The sequence below is a fragment of the Mya arenaria genome, chromosome 13 (genome assembly GCF_026914265.1).
Source record: "Mya arenaria isolate MELC-2E11 chromosome 13, ASM2691426v1".
NCBI lineage: Eukaryota > Metazoa > Mollusca > Bivalvia > Myida > Myidae > Mya > Mya arenaria.
The window spans coordinates 8,759,217-8,780,019 of NC_069134.1; the positions used below are offsets into that span (position 1 = coordinate 8,759,217).

General features: G+C 37.7%; 1 protein-coding gene across 8 annotated transcripts in view; it reads left to right on the forward strand.

Moving 5' to 3' along the window:
- The window catches only part of LOC128214138 (receptor-type tyrosine-protein phosphatase delta-like), a 174,921-nt gene extending 157,301 nt beyond the window's left edge, over positions 1–17,620 (forward strand). For 5 of the 8 annotated variants that reach the window (XM_052920421.1, XM_052920413.1, XM_052920418.1 and 2 more), the window contains 22 exons: positions 289–603; positions 844–1,038; positions 2,595–2,687; positions 3,187–3,486; positions 4,811–5,107; positions 5,287–5,390; positions 5,686–5,899; positions 6,130–6,302; positions 7,166–7,354; positions 7,669–7,904; positions 8,345–8,762; positions 9,119–9,337; positions 9,584–9,738; positions 9,929–10,214; positions 10,506–10,599; positions 10,905–10,981; positions 11,311–11,400; positions 12,146–12,280; positions 12,726–12,851; positions 13,076–13,230; positions 13,437–13,572; positions 13,827–17,620. In XM_052920421.1, coding sequence (XP_052776381.1) covers positions 289–603; positions 844–1,038; positions 2,595–2,687; positions 3,187–3,486; positions 4,811–5,107; positions 5,287–5,390; positions 5,686–5,899; positions 6,130–6,302; positions 7,166–7,354; positions 7,669–7,904; positions 8,345–8,762; positions 9,119–9,337; positions 9,584–9,738; positions 9,929–10,214; positions 10,506–10,599; positions 10,905–10,981; positions 11,311–11,400; positions 12,146–12,280; positions 12,726–12,851; positions 13,076–13,230; positions 13,437–13,572; positions 13,827–13,895 — 4,076 coding nt within the window. In that variant the 3' untranslated portion in view covers positions 13,896–17,620. Of the gene's footprint in view, positions 1–288; positions 604–843; positions 1,039–2,594; positions 2,688–3,186; positions 3,487–4,064; positions 4,086–4,810; positions 5,108–5,286; positions 5,391–5,685; positions 5,900–6,129; positions 6,303–7,165; positions 7,355–7,668; positions 7,905–8,344; positions 8,763–9,118; positions 9,338–9,583; positions 9,739–9,928; positions 10,215–10,505; positions 10,600–10,904; positions 10,982–11,310; positions 11,401–12,145; positions 12,281–12,725; positions 12,852–13,075; positions 13,231–13,436; positions 13,573–13,826 lie in introns of all 8 variants that reach the window. The other 3 variants (XM_052920417.1, XM_052920416.1, XM_052920420.1) reach the window with 3 other exon arrangements.
- Positions 17,621–20,803: the final 3,183 nt, after the last annotated feature.

Sequence of the window (20,803 nt, forward strand, 5' to 3'; positions counted from 1 at the left end):
AATGACCTCTGTAACACATAGAAGAATGAGTTATAATCAACTAATTGTCTTCTGAAGAGTTATATTAAAATATTTGTGCATATCACTGTAAGCAAAAGAAACATATTTCTTCAAAGTACCGTATTTTTCCTGAATAAGATAAAAAAAAAAAATGTTGCTTTTAAAAAAAAAAAATTGCTTTTAAAAAAGACTGATTGTTAAATGGATCATGTTTTGAATACATTGTCATTAGCGTATCTTTTCACAAGGTAATTTTTCTGAAATTTAGAATAATAAATGTGTTTACAGTACCGAATGAGCCCAAGAAGGTCAATGTGCAAGAAATAAACTCTACAACAATTTATGTTGATTGGCGACCCCCTCGTGCTAAGGACCGTAATGGAATTATCCGTGGTTACTATGTATACTACACTGTTATTGATGACAATGGTGACCCGATCCGAGGCCAGGAGCAACTAGTAGACACTGTTGACGGAAACAAGAATGAGATGGTAATAACTGGCCTACGACCTGCGACAAGGTACCAGGTGTCCGTAGCGGCATACACAAGGAAGGGGGATGGAGTGAGGAGCAGGCCCAAGATCGTCAGCACCAAGGGAGCAGGTGCGTCAACTATAGTTAGATCATTCATCTGAATATCAGCTTTCACTTACAGTCGAGTACAGTCATAATATGATGTACCATAATATATTGGCCTTCGTATGAACTACTTTGTACAAAAACTGGTCTAGTTTTAACTTTTATTTATTAATAACATCATAAAACAAGTCACTGAAGGTTTATAAAGTGACCCGCTGTGTTTTCATTAAGTAAATGTCTTATACCTCATTCTCCACTGTCCAGTGCCATCTGAGCCTCGTCACCTGGTGGCAGAACTGGTTCAGCAGGACCCGCCTATTGCCCAGGTGTCGTGGTACAAGCCTGATCTGCCCAACGGGGAAATCCAGGCTTACAAGCTGTACTGGGGACTCAAGGGCGAGCTTTACACACAGCATATCCTTAAAGCTCACCAGCAGTCATTCTTCACACCTCCTATAGGTGAGTATTCTCTTCTTCACACCTCCTATAGGTGAGTATTCTCTTTTTCACACCTCCTATAGGTGAGTATTCTCTTTTTCACACCTCCTATAGGTGAGTATTCTCTTCTTCACACCTCCTATAGGTGAGTATTCTCTTTTTCACACCTCCTATAGGTGAGTATTCTCTTGGGCTTTTCCACTCTTTTGAAAAGTCAGTCTTAATAATCTCAAATCTGTAAATAAATTATGTGTGTTAATGATATTTTATCTGTTTAATAAGAACATGACTTTGCATGTACTATAAGCATTTAGAATATTAAGAAGAACTATGTCTATTATTCTGTCAAGGAGCCAACTAAAGTCTTTGTATGCATCTCCATAAATCAGATGATGCCTGTATCACCTATCCATAGCTTTTATGAATTTGAAGCCGGAAATTGCGTTTTGAAAACGTTCAAAGCATATTGATAAGGTACAAATTGCTAATGTAAAGAAAACATCTTTTTCAAGTGGTAACCATGGTAATGGATTCTTTGAATGATAACCTGTCTCCGGTTAAAAATTGGAATTTAAAATAAAAAAGATATAGGCTTTACAAACTCAACAATTAATTTATGTCAAGATTTAGCTTCTGATGGCTTGTTTTTGTTTTATCAAGAAAAAAATAATGAGGGGAACATTGTAAGAACTGAATTGGGAGCCTCCATTTTCAAATCATTTAACAGTTCAAGCTTTTTGTTTCAATAGATTGATCATCCCTTTGAGAGCCCCAATCACTGATAAAACTGGAAATTCTATTTTGTTTCCTGGCTAAAAATCAAATATTTTCTTAGAAAATGATATAAGACTTAAGATTTCATGGTAATATATTAGAGATGAAATTGTAAGAATTATCTGCCAAGCTGATTCATTTAATGTGTTTCTGACAGGTCAAGAGAATTTTGAAATATTATTTTAACATGCAGGTGTTCTCAATATGTGAGTCGCGTGCCAAAACATTTATGAAATGATTGCTTTATGGCACAGTTATCAAAACTCTACTCTTGCATAATGGCTGTGTTAACTGCATTCAAAACCAATTAAGGGTTGCATTCGGCACAAATTAATCAGATTTTTTCATTAATCTTAATGTGAGTTTTTATGAATTTAATTATCTATCATGTAAACCTTGAAATATGGTGAATTAGGTAATTATTGAAATCTCTATAATTATCATAGAATCGTGTGCCAAAAAATAAAACTGTTGATTTGGCCATAATTTAGGTAAATTGGAATAATAACAAGAATTATGTTGTATCTTCAGAGGTAAAATTTGATTTAAATAAAAAAATATTGTCTAAAATCAAGAGTTTTCATGCTTATTTTGTTGTAACATACAACATTATTTTATTGTAAGATAGGTGTCAATCGTTTTTCCTTTTCTATTGATAAAGTATCTCAAATGTTGAAAATAATTATGATCTAACATAATGTTTTGGACTGTCTTAGTTGAAATTAAAAGAGCTGTATGTTACACTGGGCACTTTCAATGTCTAAAATCCTCATTGTAACAAACAAATACTCTTGCCTTTCCAGAGCGTGGTCAGACGTATGAGTTTCGAGTGCTGGCCAAGAACGATATCGACTACGGAGAGCGTGCAGTGGTAGAACTAGTAACGCCTGACGGAGGTTAGCCAAGTTGTTTTTCTATGACGTTATGTATGAGAGATGGCTTAGGGTTAAAACTTGGATTGTTGGGAATTTGATGGATTGCCTAGGATTTAGGACTTTGAGCAAAGGTCACTTGGCGTTGAATAACACAATAGAAGTATTGTGTTTATGGATGGATCTTTAAGGTTTAAATAATTTCTGCAGTTTTCATTGGCAGTTTGTGAGGGTGGGAAATACCTTCTACAGTTGTGAGTAGTGTGTAGAAGTAATACTGTCCAGGTAACCAAAATATTGTTCATGACTTCAGAAAATTTACTGACATTTCCTTTTGTGTGGTAAATGACTTTGATATTTAATAGCATAAGCATATAAAGTTATCAAGCGTCTCCTGCAGCCATGCTCCTTTTAAATGGAACCACAATGTAGCCACTGAAATATTATTGTCCTCCATTGACATGTATAACCATATTGACCAATCACATGTTGCCAGACTTCAGACCATCCAATCATATTTCAGTACCCCAAGGTGCTCCCCAGAATTTCTCTGCTGTAGGCCTCACGGAAACTGCTGTACGCCTTGCTTGGGATCTTCCCGCCAAAAAACTAAGAAACGGGCAAATTACCATGTATCAGTTGATATTCTATCAGTTGGTAGATTCCATTAATGTTGAAGAACTAAACATTTCTGCTGATAGTACTCAAAAAGATATAGAAAATCTGGCCACAAATACAGATTACGTATTCCAAATCAAGGCGTACACAGAAAAAGGGGCGGGGCCCTGGAGTTCACGACTACAGTTTAGGACATTTGGAAAACGTATGTCAGGTTTACACGTCTGCCTGAGCATGAATGAATGTCTGAAACTAATCCATGAAGTGACTAACTGGAGTATGACATGACTTAATGGGATGAATGATTTTTTTATCCAATTTGCAGTGATAGATGAAAACTTGTGTCTGACTTTGTCTGACAGTTCCCCCTCATCAGAAGCCTTCACACCACCTTGTAGCCCTCTGATAATGTTTGACAGTAGAGAAATTACTCCCCTCCACTCCCGCATTGTATCATCACGTGTTGCGTAAAATTTACACCATGACAAAATGGTGACTGTCTCAATGCAAATCTTGATCACTACTTGACTTTTATAATCCTTTCAGATGTTTTATGTGAACTGCTTCATTTCCTTAATGCAGTGATTAATTTGCTGTGAGACGGTCATCATTTTACTGTATTGAAAAAAAACAACTAACATGATTGTTTACAGCCTGAATTTACATAATTCTGTTACATAAGTATGTTGGCATGGAAAATGTCATTACATAGCATGGTTTTTCTTATGTTCCATGTTTTTATATTGTTATGTTTCTAAGAATGTTGGTTTGCTGTGTTTTCAGTTGAACGTTACTATAACTCAGGTATAAAACTGCACAATTCTATTTACATTTCTTATAGAAAATATAATATCATATATACTCTTAATATTGCAGTTTCATAACATAGTTGTTTTATTCAAAATAATACAAATGGTAATGGTCGCTTCCAGATCATTAATAAATGATGTACATTAACTACAGTTAATCATTGTACTCAATAACTATACCATGCTGAAAAGTTAGTGCGTAGGAACATTTAGTTGAAAAGAAGAAAATTTAATAGCACCACCTCTCCTTGGACTGTTTCACGTGACACACACTAGAGGTGCAAGTATTCGCCTGTAAAGAGCATTGTTAATTGGCAATTTTAATTAACATGTCTCCTTCCAGTCTGTTTCTAATTACTCACATATCTCCAGCTTGAAGGAGGTATATAAATATTTTATGCATGCTTTCATTCTAATGTTTTAGTTCTCATTAATTCCATCATTTGTAACTGGACTTCACATTTGTTTGTCTTTGAAATGCACGAACTGTATCTTATCTTAAACATTACTTTATTTTGACACCTTTAAAATTTAAATTATAAAACTGCGTTCTTTTGTGTCTTCTGAAAGTTTTATTTTGATCCTGTCACTTATGAAAATCTTTCTTCAGTATTGTTTCCCTTATGAGGCCTTTTTGTCAATTGTTTTAACCGTTAAGTATTACTAGTCAACTTGGAAATACCATGTCATGTTACCAATGCTTCAATCTGGCATTCACAGAGCCCCCGGTCCCAGAGAACCTGAAGGTGCAGCGGACATCACCCACGACAATCCTCGTTACTTGGGACGAACCACTGCAGAACAACATCATTGAGATGTATAGAGTCCATTATAATGATTACGAGATAGAGGACATTACAATGTGGCTTAGTGTCGACACTGACGGTCCTGCTACTGTTGTACAGCTCACAAATCTCGAGCCACATAAACCATATATTGTGCGCGTTCGTGCTAAGTCTATACATAACCGCTGGAGTAACCTTACCGATGCAAAGACTGTCAACTTCCTGAACTCTGGTATGAAACATTTTTGTTTCAGGTGAAATCTGGTACTCTTCGTAGAAAAAAAGTTTTTAATTGAGAATATTTTCAACATGTCCTTATTGATGAAATTTTATGTTATAAAAGAATAACAAAGGAAAAGGACCACTGTAACCAATCAACATTTGATAAACACAGAATTTTATACATTTTAGACTTCAAGGATGCAGTGAACAACTTCCAGGCGTCCGGCCGCGGCTCGCGACAGCTGACTCTGTCCTGGGAAAAACCCATGAAGAATGACGTCTCCAATTATCAGGTAACTAGGAGGGATGTTTTTACTTTCAGATATATGAACCACAGCTTAATAGCTTTATGTTTTATGACAAGTTATCTTTTATCATATATACTTGTCTTGTAATAGTCTAATCTTAAATATTTGTATTATTATTTTTTATAACATTTTTCAGATCAAATTTTGATACAGTAAAAGCTATTGTTTTGCCTGTTGTTTTACACCTTTTGAATTTGTTACAGAAACTTGAGACATTGCATTGCAAGTTTTATAATCATAAAAAATAAACATATTCTAAAAACCAAGAATCTATTTACAGATTGAATACCAAGGAGAGAAGCAGTACATTGAAAATGGCGAGATCCAGACACGGCGCCAACCGCCGAAAACCATATCGGTGCAAGGAAAACAAGATGGCGTGGTTATCGACCGATTGGAACCAAAGATGCGTTACCAGTTCACCATTACGCCTGTGTTCCAGGATGGTTCCCAGGGTGAGCGGAGAACTATGATGGAGCAGACTCGCATCGAAGGTGGGTGACAAGGATTCATTGTATTTTTTCTTCTGATCATGTTGTATGAACTTAGGAGGACATGCAAGCAATTTCCATGAAGGGTGCTAGTGATCAATCTTTTAAATGATAACTTTGCAATTAAATGTTAAATGTTTGATATGAAACTATTGTATGTATAGGACAGAGACTTTTGTACAATGTAACCTGAGCTTATATGATTCTATTAATACTTGCTTTCTCCAACACAGCCCCAGAGAAGGTGGAACCGCCTACTGCGAATGGTGTGCGGGCTGGGAAAGTAACAGTGCAGCTGGCTCCAGCATCGGAGATCGACGGGCCACTCAGTCACTATGACCTGGTTGTTGTGCCTATAGAACTATCACAGAGACGCACTCAGGACTTCACCTTGAAGGAACTCGAGGTTTGTTGTTTGGAAGTAAAGATTCTTGTGTTCGAAATTATCTCACAATTTATCAAATACTATCTCAAATTCAATATTTTTCAAATAATACCTCAATTTAAAGCTATCAGTATAAAGTGACCTTTCAATGACATTCAGTTGGCAATGTTATTTTGCTTCAGTTAACATGATCTAACAAAGGACTTATAGAATTTCAAGAACCATCTTTCTCCCACCTCTGATAAATAGATCCATTTATTTAACCAGCCTAGAAATTCTTATCTTGCCCACAGGCGAAGATAAAATGCCCGTATGGAACTTCTTTTAATGGTCACCACATTGTAATTACCTCCCTTGTTGAAGACTGTCGTCTGTAGCTTCTGTTTGAAGCACATCATGGAAACCTTGTGTTGTGGCAATATTTAGAACGCTAGTTAATTAGTTCTCGCTTCAAATGTCACCAGCAAACACTTTTCACGCACCTTCCAAGAAATAATGCTTCACTCTTCTTAGAACTATTTAAAGACCGATCAGACAATTTACATACTCTGAATCACTGCGCGAATATCCATGACAACCACGAATTATCACATATCCACACGCAATTATTTTACTAAGCACAAAAGAGTTCCAGCAAAAAAAATTACATTTTTACTTAATTTTGTTTAACTGAGGTGGGAGAAAAAGCATCTACCATAGCAGCTCGTGTAAGATAGGTTCATCCCGACCCTCGCGCAGTGTGTTTTGCGGAAACTCGCTAAACCTTGTTTCCGGAAAACACCCATTCGCTCGGGTCGGAATGAACCTATCTTACACTCTCGGCCATGGAAGATACTTGCCTTGTAAGTGTACTATCCTGAAAATGTTGATCCGGTTTTTCCCAGGAGAATGAGGACATCTACCCACCAACCCAACCAGGCAGCAAGCCATACATCACAGCACGGTTTATCCCTCGTCGACTCCCAGGTCAGTTTGTTCTGGGAACCGGGCAGCAGGAAATGTCCTTCCACAACCGACCCCTTGACCCAGACACAAAATACAAGGTTTTCCTGAGGGCATACACTGTCAAAAAGGTAGGGTGTATTCGGGATTTGTTCTTCTATTATTGAAACACAGAGTTTACTGGTGTGATTTATAATAATTTTTTGCAAATTGTAGAAAAGGATTCAATCAATTAGACTTCAGCTGTTATGCATACAGCTATATTAGAATTGGTTGCCACTACCTGACTTAAAGGTTAAATCAAGCTGTTGTTATGTAGGGGGGGGGGGGGGGTAGTTAAAGTGATTGACAGTTCTACCTTTCAGTTTTTAATTTACCTATTCCTTTTGCATTTTTTGTCATTTGTCTCCTATATTAACAATCAAACTCACCTCTTCTCTTTCAGAACCTGTTCATGTCCAGCGAGTACTCATCCGATATTGAGGTTAAGCGTAACAACCCACAGGACCCTCAGTATGAATACCCAGACCAAGATATTCTCGACAATGGCGATGCTGATGAGGCAGTGGGTACAGTTGCTACCAAGGATCGGGAAAACTTCCTCTTTGTTCTTTTTGGCTGTATTGCCGGCGGAGCTCTGCTGATTGTGATTGGATGTGTAGTGTTTTGTGTGGTTGTCAGGTATGAAGGATTCATTACATTATGTTTCATCGGAACCCGTTTTTACTTTTATCAGAGATAAGACACCCAAGAACACATGTTTTTTGGCACTTTTATATGAAGGTAGTCTTTTAGGTCTGTAAATGGTTTTCAGAAATAATCTTATGTCAAACTTATTATACAGAAGATTTGTCCTCATAAAAACAAGCTGTTTTTTGAAATGGAAATGAGCACATTTCATACACATTTATAATTTCTTCACTCCAAGATTACTGTTAAATAATTAACACAGAATTTTCCAAATTTCTGAAAAGTTTGAGCATTGTGCACCCATTGGTAAATATATTCAATATACAATTAACAGCATTTGTGTTGGATCTCATCTTAGAGTATTAACTTTTGCTATCATTTGTGAAAGTTCTCATTGCAGCATCTTTTACAAATATTGTTATTGTTTCTAGGAAAAAGTCCACAAGGAAAGAGAAGGTACCAGAGCAGACAACAAAGTTAATAGTGGATAACATTCCACCCCATCCCACTGACCCGGTAGAGATGAGACGTCAACACTACCAGACCCCGGCCATGATTTCGCATCCACCAATACCCATACACATGCTGGCGGAACACATCGAGTCCCTTAAGGCTGCAGACAACCTGAAATTCTCCCAGGAGTATGAGTCTATTGAGCCAGGGCAGCAGTTTACATGGGATAATTCCAACCTGGAGTATAACAAACCCAAGAATCGCTACGCTAACGTGATTGCATATGATCACTCCAGGGTCATACTTCAGCCCATCGACAGCATAGCAGGCAGCGACTACATAAATTCCAACTACATGGATGGGTACAGAAAACAGAATGCATACATTGCTACACAGGTACGATTATACACTGAATATCCTTGTTAATTTTCATTCTTTCTACCAGGGGTTCTAAAGTTCCCCGTTACTCTGCTTAAGGCATATATCCCTCATACAGACCCCCGGCTATTTTTCAGGATTAACCATTATCAGCTTTTTGAATCGCTGTTCTACATAATAATAAACCTTTACTACTTTAAATGAACATTTCCAAAATTTGTCATAAAAAGAACACAGCAATTAAGTAATAAGTAATTTAAATGAATTGATTTCAAATTCTCTAATTTGGACCCTTTTATATTAACTTGACATTTTGTCTCGCATTTCATTCTTGACGTTTCTTCAATTCTAATCTCCCATTTGTACAACTGCAGGGTCCGCTTCCCGAGACATTTGGGGATTTCTGGCGTATGGTGTGGGAGCAGCGATGTGCGACCATTGTCATGATGACAAAGCTGGAAGAGCGGTCGCGCATCAAGTGTGACCAGTACTGGCCAGGTCGGGGGGCTGAGACGTACGGACTGATGCACGTGTTACTCGTAGACGTCACAGAACTGGCCACATACACCATACGCACCTTCCATCTGCAGAGGGTAAGCTGGAATTACAAATATCTTGCAGCTATGCTCGACAAAATTTTGCGGCAACATGTATTTCTAAGAAAGGTAGACTAATCAACTTAATGTCAGTTATAGGAATAATAAATGATTATATGGTTCAGGAAATTATTGTTGAGTGTCCACTTAAAAGACCATCTTGAGTCACAACTAGTTTGCTATACACCTATATTATTTGATTAAAAAAAAAGCATAAACTTTCACCATCCTGTCTTGTTCCAGTATGGTGTGCCAGAGAAGCGGGAGGTCCGTCAGTTCCAGTTCACTGCCTGGCCCGACCATGGTGTGCCCGACCACCCGACACCTCTACTCATGTTCATGAGACGTGTCAAATCTGTGAACCCACCAGATGCCGGACCCATTATCTGCCACTGCAGGTGTGTAACTTAAATGTTTGAACTGTAGATTAATAAAAGAATTTTAGGCAGATAACTGTTGCTTTAAAGATATACTGGTAGGATAGTGGACAGAAGACTGTGTGTATAGTTCTTCCATTTTCTGATTATGCTGTAAAAACACTGTGTATAAGTTTCCATAAATATTCACAAGAATATCATTCTTTTCCAGTGCTGGAGTAGGACGGACAGGTGCTTTCATCGTCATAGATGCTATGTTGGAGAGAATAAAGCATGAGAAGACGGTGGATATCTATGGTCATGTGACATGCCTGCGTGCCCAGCGTAACTACATGGTACAGACTGAGGACCAGTACATCTTCATTCATGATGCCCTGCTCGAGGCTGTCACGTGTGGGAATACGGAGGTGCCTGCACGCTCCCTCTCCCCACACATACAAAAACTGATGCAGCCCGACCCGGGTGAGACTGTCACAGGCATGGAGCTAGAGTTCAAGGTGGGTGTGTCTGAAGACGTGTGTTTGAAGACCAGCAATGTATTACCGTTGTGGGAAGCACTGGCCAATCAGAATGATGTACCTAGATAGTATTAAAAGCAACTTTTTAAGAGTACATCATTTATTGCTGCATTGATAAGTTGATTGCTGGACATTATTAGTAAATCATAGTTGTGGTATCCAAAATTAATCAGTTGAATGATCAAAGGACCAGTATGGAATAAGATGAGAAGTCTTGTCAATTTGGAACCAAGGGGAGTAATTCATTTAATCTCTGATTTTGTTTGACAGAGGTTAGCGAACATGAAGGCGAGTCCCAACCGATTTGTGAGCGCCAACCTGCCAGTGAACAAGTTCAAGAACAGACTAGTCAACATTCTTCCCTGTAAGTCTCTCCCATAAAGGGATATTCCAAATGTTTAAGAATTTACCAAAGTGGATCACATGCAGAAATCGTAGTGTGGAATTTAACTCATGTACTCTGAAGTATGAAATTGTTCATGCTCATTATTCATTATTATTCAAGTCGAATTTATTTAGATAGTGTCCGAGGTCCTTTCATTCTGAAATGAATTACTATGCCTATGATATATTAACAATCTCTTTAAGGGTCAAATGTATGACCATCTCTTACCTTTAATTTAGTACTATAATTGTTCATATTGGATGACATGTTGTTGTTTTTTGTAGATGAATCAACGCGTGTGGCCCTCCAGCCAATCCGTGGAGTGGATGGGTCCGACTACATCAACGCCAGCTTCATCAATGTGAGTTGAGATAGAAGTACTCATAAGAGATCTACATTATCTTTCTTTAAGTACTCCCTCACTACAAGGGAATGAATATAACCACATAATTATTATTGCAGTATATTGCAATATCTTGATATCCTATTTATTCCACAATACAATGTACATTGTGAGAGATTAAGATTTTGCATCATAAAACATTTTTATGTTGAAGCAATGTGTTTCAAAAATGTATGGCAAGCTATGTGTAGAAATATCTAGGTTTAAGTCTTGATTTTGAAACCAAGTTCACCTAAGTAACTTCATGTAATATTATTCCTACTGTACTATCGGAAACAATGCTTTAGGGGGCAGTCAGCAGTAGTTTGGGTATGGGCAATGGGCTGTGTATGGTCCATTCTACCCACGAATCACCCCTGGAAACTACACTGAATCAAGCAAGTCACATTCTCAACTTTCCACTGCCTGGGCCTTGACATAATCTCCTGTAAAATGATACTTTTAGCATGCATGTATTGAATTTCCGGACACAAGTCTTAGTGGTAGATTTTCACACGCATGCATAGGGATTTCTTCCTTAACTCCCCCAAACTTCAGCCTCAAAGCGCAAACGTATCACAACAAGAAATTTACATTTCTAAATCCTCACATCTAGCAGTAGCCAAGTTTTGAATGAAAATTAGCTAAGCCGTAGCTTTATATTTTGGATGCACTCAACACACTTTTAACAAATATTTGAATAAATGGACTTAACCATTATAAAATTCATAAACTTGTAACATCCAGATTTATCCCTGAATGTCTCTTGTACAGAGATCTTACCAGTAGAAATTAAAATTAACCAAAATTTACTGTTGACTGCCACCTAAACCTAAAACCGGATAGCTACTTCCAAGTACAATAAAGAACTGTTTATCTGAATATGCACAATTCTACACATTAATTAACATGAAGTATACATCATTACATGTCTTTATTCCTTAGTTTAAGTTTTTTTTAACTTATACGAACATATTGTCACATCTCCGATGCCTTTAACAATAAATAAATTAAGGATGGTATATTAAAAGTTCTATAAACTTTAATACACAGTGGCCAACACAATGCAAACATTCATTTAAGTTGTAAGTTGCCTGGTTCATGATAACAAAACTGTAATTTAACCACATTGCACACATGTAGGGTTACCGCTACCGGAGAGCGTATGTAGCGACACAAGGCCCACTGGCAGACACAACGGAGGACTTCTGGAGGATGCTGTGGGAACACAACTCCACCATCATTGTCATGTTGACCAAACTACGCGAAATGGGACGGGTATGCAACTTCAACTCTGAAAACTGCCTTTTGTATTGGTTTACAGTCATTTCCTACCCTCCGATTTTTGGTCATTTCGTACCCTTTAGATAGTCATTTCGTATCACTTTCTCGTTGCTTGTGGAAGAATCCGTATTGCACTCAACATACGGTCACCTGTGATACAGATTCTTCCACAAGCATCTCAAAGTGATACAACACCACGGATCAACCGACTAACATAGTATTCCCTGTTTATACTCGTTACAAATATGTATCAACTATTAATTATTTTCCTTTGAATATCTATTTTAAGATTTCATGCACATTTTTCATCTCTTTGTAGAAAAAAACAACATTTATCCTTATATTGTTTACTAAGTAAAGTTTATATTTTCAATTCTAATTTTCCTTGTAATGTATTTCTTGACAAAGAAGCAGCCACTGATTCCATTCTTGTTTGCAGGAAAAATGTCACCAGTACTGGCCGAGCGAGCGGTCTGCCAGATACCAGTATTTTGTGGTCGATCCGATGGCCGAGTACAACATGCCCCAGTACATACTGCGAGAGTTCAAGGTCACTGACGCAAGGGTATGTAGCCCTGCTCTGGGCTTAAATGTCAACAGTCAACAAAAAAAAAGTTAAATTAGATTCTTGAAGGACTGTATACTACTTTGCTAATAGGAAAACTGCTCAAGTGTGAACTTAAAATTAGTTTTCCAAACTATCAACACAATTTAAAGTATGATTCTAACCTCTATGCCCTACAGTGCGCTGTTTTAGCCTCCGTTTGATATGTTACTATGTTATTTCAGGATGGTCAGTCACGCACAATCCGTCAGTTCCAGTTCACAGACTGGCCTGAGCAGGGTGTGCCCAAGTCTGGCGAAGGATTTATTGACTTCATTGGTCAGGTCCATAAAACCAAGGAACAGTTCGGCCAGGAGGGACCAATCACTGTACACTGCAGGTATAGAGATCTTGATTGAGTTAATCATTTAAGCACAAGTAATGTTTTCATTCTCAATGTTTTGCTACATATGCCTATTTTGTTGAACACTAAATGTTTAGTTCATAATATAAGCAAGCCAAAAAGAAACAACTGTTTATGTCTTGAATAATATCCTGCACGGTGATATTTGCTGCGGTTATATTTCGTTTTCTGTTCTCTTGCAGTGCTGGAGTTGGTCGCACGGGCGTGTTTATCACATTAAGTATCGTGCTGGAGAGGATGCGTTACGAAGGTGTCGTGGACATGTTCCAGACGGTGAAAATGCTCAGAACACAGAGACCAGCCATGGTGCAAACAGAGGTATACAAAATGCATGTGATTTTGAGAGTCAGTTATGATATGTCAATGCCCTACAGTGTTAAATGTGTTATTGTTAAGTATGAATAGCTTTAAAGGGAGCCTTAATACCTTGTATGATTTTCCTTTCCAAAGAGTTCCTTTTTCACCAAAATGTGGTAGAAATGGGACCTATTTTAAAATATTCATCAATTAGTAATATATTGATGTTAAGGTAAAGCTTGTTATAATCTCCTATCTGTGTGTGATATTTGCAGGACCAGTACCAGTTCTGCTACCGAGCCGCACTCGAATACCTGGGCTCATTTGACCACTATGCAAACTGACTGGCGGTACTGCAGGAGCGTCAATCTGCCATCACCAGCCCACCCAGCCCCACCTCCCCAACCCAGGGCCATATGATGGGCCTTAGCACATCCCAGAGTCTTACCATAGGTGCTGGTCCTGCCCCAAGGGCAGTTAGTGCCGGGGACACCAGCACCGCATCCCTTGTACGCCGATCCAAGCCACGCTCACAGAGAAACAGTGAAGTCGCTCTCTAAAACTTACTGTTAAAAGAACAATTATTGAGTGTCAAAATGTTTTCTGCTCTGAAAATGTGGCAACATATAAACAGTGTGCTCTAAAATTCATAGACCTAAGTTGTACAAATATGGCAACAGTGTTTTTTAGTAAGGGATGCTATGTTGGTGGGGCAATGGGCTATAAACATTTGAAATAATTCTCGTGTGTATTTATTGTGTATAAATAGCTAAATGGACCCAGCAAGTATGGGACAAGATGTGCATAATTCTTGGCTAGGCCGTGTAGCCGTGTGGTAGGCTAGCAAAGGTTAGGCAACTCATCATGATGGCAGATTCTTTTCTTTGCGAGTGTTACCTCCCTCCTGTGGGGTGGTGAGATGAAATAAGGCGTTTCCTGCAGATTTTACTTCTATATAACATGACATTACTCGTGTTAAACACGACTTACTTTATAAATTCTTGACTGTGCGACTACTTCAACTGGAGGAGACTTACATAGTAAGGCAATTACTTGTGCTATGTTTGGAATTGATGGCAATGTGATGGCATTATGTGTTAGAGTAGTGTTGCACATTAATGACTCTCCATCTGTATCATGGTGTTGTCACATGTTTTTGACTTTCTAAGAGTTTCAGATATTGTCAAAATCAGAACAAATGGTGCAATGTTAGAAAAACTACATTTAGAACAAATGAGCTGTAATTGTGTTCCCTTGCTGAGTGACAAACATGTAGCCAGCCAGTGATGTATGTACATATAATGATTTGTTCACTATTATCTTCTCCCCAGTCTATAAAAGCTTTATGAAAACAGGTTCTTGTGAAACAATCCCACCTGATTCTCGTGATGTTCACTAAAATGTTTACAATCAAGTAAAAATAAGATTATCGTTGACTGCCATGTTAATGTGTCAAATATTTTGTGGAAGTGAATACTTGTAGAATACAGTGGAAAACAATACAGAAACCTTCACTAGCAAGAAATACTGTGCATCATTTAACAATAACAAGTTGTCATATTCCTTTTTTATATGGATTAAAAAAAGTGTTATGCTTGTTTGCATTATCTGGAGTTAAAATGAAAATAATTACAAGGAAATAGAACAAACAGTGGAATATGTTTCATTTGGGGCGTTCTCAAGTATACACTTCCGCATGTACTCATTTTATGAAAACAGTGCAATATTTTCATTATTCAAAACATTGAATAAGTTTGTGCTGATATGAGGAAGTGTTGTGCTTTGTTTTTTTAGTGTAGATATTTAAAGAGGTGTTAGTGAATTTGAAGATTGTAAATGAGTCTTAACTCTACATAACCAACAGCTTGACCAATGTTGTAATGTTAAATGACTATAAAATGTTCAATATTGTTTGACCCAACTTCACACATTAGTAACTTTAGGCATAAAAGCTTTTCTTCACAAATAGTCAAATGACATTGTTTCTGCCTAACCTAAAATTGTACATGATGAGTATATATACAGATATATTATTATTTTGTACCTAGTCCATTGATAGTCTTTGACATGTTAATAAATGTGTACTTGCATGTTGTAATATTGAGTCTTTAAGGTTCAGTTATTTCTGTAATGCAAAGTTGATGTGAGTCATGTGATCTGTTTATCCAATCAGAAGTTGGGTTACAGTTGCACTGGGTTACACTCCAACTCTGACTTACAGGGAGAACTTCCACCAGATTAAAGAGGTTAACTTACACCAAAAATCAAATGTATACTTTTGTGATGTAGTTGTTGTGAAACTTCAATGTTGTCATTTTCATCTATTTATGATTATTGATATGAATAAAGTAAATTTCACGTGCATATGAATAGGCATTCCAGAAAAGTCATTAGTCCATAATACATACATCAGTTGTTGGTCTTTACATTTGAAATGATTAAAATATTCACTCTTTGTTCCGTTTTGGGGCTTTTAATGCTGCTTTACTTATTTCTTTTCCAAACACAAATTGACAGAACAAGAATTAGATTTATCATGGTAAATATGTGTCAAAGATTATGTAAGCTCAAATAGACAAGAAAATTTGAGAAAACTTAGAATACCAAATAAATAGGATCATAAGTTCGACCTTCAGATGTATACAGCATTAAATATTGGTGTGGTGTCTGGCTGTGTTTCTAGAATACAGGATGAATGGCTTTGCACTTAAAATGCAATATTCTCATCTCTCATCCATTTTCATATTTTTTCAGTATCTATTGTTAAGTATTAAAGTCGTCAGCTTACATGTAATTATTTTTTCTATATGCTTTTTTATTTAATAATTCATATTTAAAGCTGTTTTGTACGAGATTTTTTATGTAAACTGTTAGTGATATTTGGTAATTTCTAAGCTGTTTTGTGAATACAGTTCAGTAGTTCTAAATCGTTATGAGCAAAACAAAAAAGACGAAATCTATCTACTGGTTGTTATAGCATTTATTTAATTGAAACTGATTTCAGTTTGACAAATATTTGAACTGTAGCTTTATGATGTCTTTAAAAACTGTGTTGTTGTTTGCTTGGTTGTGCTGTGAAGAGTATTGAAATTAAAATCTTGAAACTGTGTGGGATGTCATTAAAACAATGGTGTTGGAAGACTGTGTAACAATTGTTACTGTAGGACAATGTTCATTTCTTGTTTTAACTGTTACTGTAGGACAATGTTCATTTCTTGTCTTAACCGTTACTGTAGGATAATGTTCATTTCTTGTTTTAACCGTTACTGTAGGACAATGTTCATTTCTTGTTTTAACTGTTACTGTAGGACAATGTTCATTTCTTGTTTTAACCGTTACTGTAGGACAATGTTCATTTCTTGTTTTAACCGTTACTGTAGGACAATGTCATTTCTTATTCAAACCGTTTCTGTAGGACAATGTTCATTTCTTGTCTTAACCGTTACTGTAGGACAATGTTCATTTCTTGTTTTAACCGTTACTGTAGGACAATGTTATTTCTTATTCAAACCGTTTCTGTAGGATTTCTCTGTGTTGTTTGTGCAGTGAAAGAAGGATGTTCATTTTGTACAAAATGTTAAGAAACAAGGTGTACACATTTGTTCGACGTTGAATAGATTTTATACCCATAGTTGTCTAGGTTACTAAAGGAAGCATTGATTTGTTTTATATTACTCAAACTGGTGTAACTAAGGGATGGGAAATACAAAGACATTTGTTAAAAATGATGGAAATTATATTAACTTACTTTAAAACAATCTTATTTTAAATCCTGTGGATTTTACTCACTGTTTCCTTATGCTTCAATGTTATGCTAGATGAAATTGTTTAATTGTGATCAACAAAGTTTATATTTCTTCTAAATTTAAACAAATTTTCATACTAACCTGTTCCTGTAGAAAAATCTGTTTTCAATTTGAAGCCTCAGATATATTGCTGATAGAAACAACTCAATCCATAGTAGGTTATTACTGCAGAACATGTACATGTATGTATGAAAGAATGTTATTATATATATATTATGTACAACCTAGTCATCTATGATGAAATAAAATCTCATATGACTGTATATATGGATGTTCTTGTCTCTCCGTGCCATCCAACTGATGATTCCCCAGTGCCATCCAACTGATGATTCCCCAGTGCCATCTAACTGATGATTCCCCAGTGCCATTTTACTGATGGATCCTCCATGCCATCTAACTGATGATTCTTTAGTGACATCTAACTGATGATTACCCAGTGCCATCTAACTGATGGATCCTCCATGCCATCTAACTGATGGTTACCCAGTGCCATCTAACTGATGATTCTTTAGTGCCATCTAACTGATGATTCCTTAGTGCCATCTAACTGATGATTCCCCAGTGCCATCTAACTGATGGATCCTCCATGCCATCTAACTGATGGTTACCCAGTGCCATCTAACTGATGATTCTTTAGTGCCATCTAACTGATGATTACCCAGTGCCATCTAACTGATGGATCCTCCATGCCATCTAACTGATGATTTCCCAGTGCCATCTAACTGATGGATCCTCCATGCCATGTTACTGATGATTCCCCAGTGCCATGTTACTGATGGTTCCCCAGTGCCATCTAACTGATGGTTCCCCAGTGCCATCCAAATGATGGTTCCCCAGAGCCATCTAACTTATGGTTCCCCCAGTGTCATCTAACTGATGATTTCCCAGTGCCATCTAACTGATGGATTGTCCATGCCATCTTACTTGTGGTTTCAGTGCCATCTAACTGATATTTCCACAGTGCCATCTAACTGATTGATCCTCCTTGCCATCTAACTGATGATTCTCCAGTGCCATCTAACTGATGGATCCTCCATGTCATCTAACTATTGGTTACCCAGTGCCATCTAACCGATGGATCCTCCATCAGGGCTTTTTCTGTCCATTTTGGGAAAAAGACCCTAGACATTTTGGGAAATTTGCGTCGAGAAAATGAGGAAATTGCGAAATTTTACAGTGAAAAGAAAAAGCTGTCTAGTCTCCTGTGAATTAGGAAATGATTTAATAATAGTTTATTTTCCCTTTAAAAGTCCCACAATGGCTGAAATATCAATCCTTGGAGTGTAAATATCTATTGCAATAAATCATGACAGATAATATTTCATATCTCTGAATGTGATGAAAATCAATGATTTCTGAGTTCAATTACCAAAAAAACTTCACATCACATAATTTATTAGGATGTTGAAAATGAACCAGTACAGGTAAAAAGAATTTCTACCAAAAAAAAGATTTTTTTTTTTTTTTTTTTAATTTAATTTGGGATTTTTTTCTGAAGATTGGGAAAAATATCTTATATTTTGCTTTGGGAATGGGTCCGATAGTCGGACCCGTGGGTACTATAGAAAAAGCCCTGTCCATGCCATCTAACTGATGATTCCTCAGTGCCATCTAACTGGTGGTTACCCAGTGTCATCTAACTGATGGATCCTCCATGCTATCTAACTCATGGATCCCCTTTTCATCTAACTGATGGTTCCTCCATGCCATCTAACTGATGGTTCCCCAGTGCCATCCAAATGATGGTTCCCCAGAGCCATCTAACTTATGGTTCCCCCAGTGTCATCTAACTGATGATTTCCCAGTGCCATCTAACTGATGGATGGTCCATGCCATCTAACTTGTGGTTTCAGTGCCATCTAACTGATTTCCACAGTGCCATCTAACTGATTGATCCTTCTTGCCATCTAACTGATGATTCTCCAGTGCCATCTAACCGATGGATCCTCCATGCCATCTAACTGATGATTCCTCAGTGCCATCTGACTGATAGTTACCCAGTGTCATCTAACTGATGGATCCTCCATGCTATCTAACTCATGGATCCCCTTTTCATCTAACTGACGGTTCCTCCATGCCATCTAACTGATGGATCTTCCATGCCATCTAACTGATGGTAACCTAGTGCCATCTAACTAATGGATCATCCATGCCATCTAACTGATGGTTACCCAGTGCCATCTAACTGATGGATCCTCCATGCCATCTAACTGATGGTTATCCAGTGCCATCTAATTGGTGGTTCCCCAGTGTCATCTAACTGATATTTCCCCAGTACCCTCTAACTGATGGTTCCGAAGAGTCGTCTGAACCAACTAATGGTTCCTCAGTGCCATCTAACTGATGGACCCCCATGCCCTCTAAACCAAATAATAGTTCATCAGTGCCATCTTATTGATGTTCCTTAGTGCCATGTCTTGTGGTTCCCCAGTGCCCTCTAACTGATGTTTCCCCAGTGAACCAACTGATTGTTCACCAGTGCCATCTAACTGATGGATGGTTACAATTTAACTGATGGTTCCTCTGTGCAATCTGACTGAGGGTTCCTCAGTGCCAACATATTGATGGTTTCTCTGTGCCATCTAATGATGGTTTCTCAGTGTCATCTAACTGTTCGTTTTCAAGTGTCATCTGAACCAACTTTTTGTTCCCCAGTGCCATCTGACTGACGGTTACCCAGTGCCATCTAACTGATGGTTACCCAGTGCCATCAAACTTGTTCATCAGTGCCATCTAACTGATGGTTACACAGTACAATCTAATGAATGGTTCCTTTGTCTGTCCTAACTGATGGTTCCCCAGTGTCATCTAACTGATGGTTCACCAGTATTACCTAACTGATGGTTCCAAAGTGCGAAATGATGGTTCCTTAGTCTGTCCTAACTGATGGTTCCCCATCGTCATCTAACTGATGGTTCCCCATCGTCATCTAACTGATCGTTCCCCATCATCATCTTACTGATGGTTCCTCAAGGCTATCTAATTAATTGTTCCTCAGTGTCATCTAACTAATTGTTCCTCAGTGCCATCAAACTGATGGTTTTCCAGTGTCATCTGAGCCAACTGATGGTCCCCTAGTGTCATCTTACTGATAATACCCAAATGCAATCTTACTGATGGTTTCTCAGTGCCATCTTTCTGGGAGTTCATCAGTGCCTACTTACTGATGGTTCATTCGTGCCTTCTTTCTGATGTACTGATGGTTCCTCGGTGCCATCTAATGGATGGTTCCCAAATGCCATCTGAACTACTTGATGGTTCCTCATTGCCTTCTATTTGATGGTTCCCCAGTTTCATCTAAACTAACTGATGGTTCCTCAGTGCCATCTGATTAATTGTTCACCAGTGCCATCTAATTGATGGTTCCTCAGTGCCATAGAATGAATGGTTCCCCAGTGCCATCTAACAGATGTTTCCCAAATGCCATCTGAAAAATTTAATGGTTT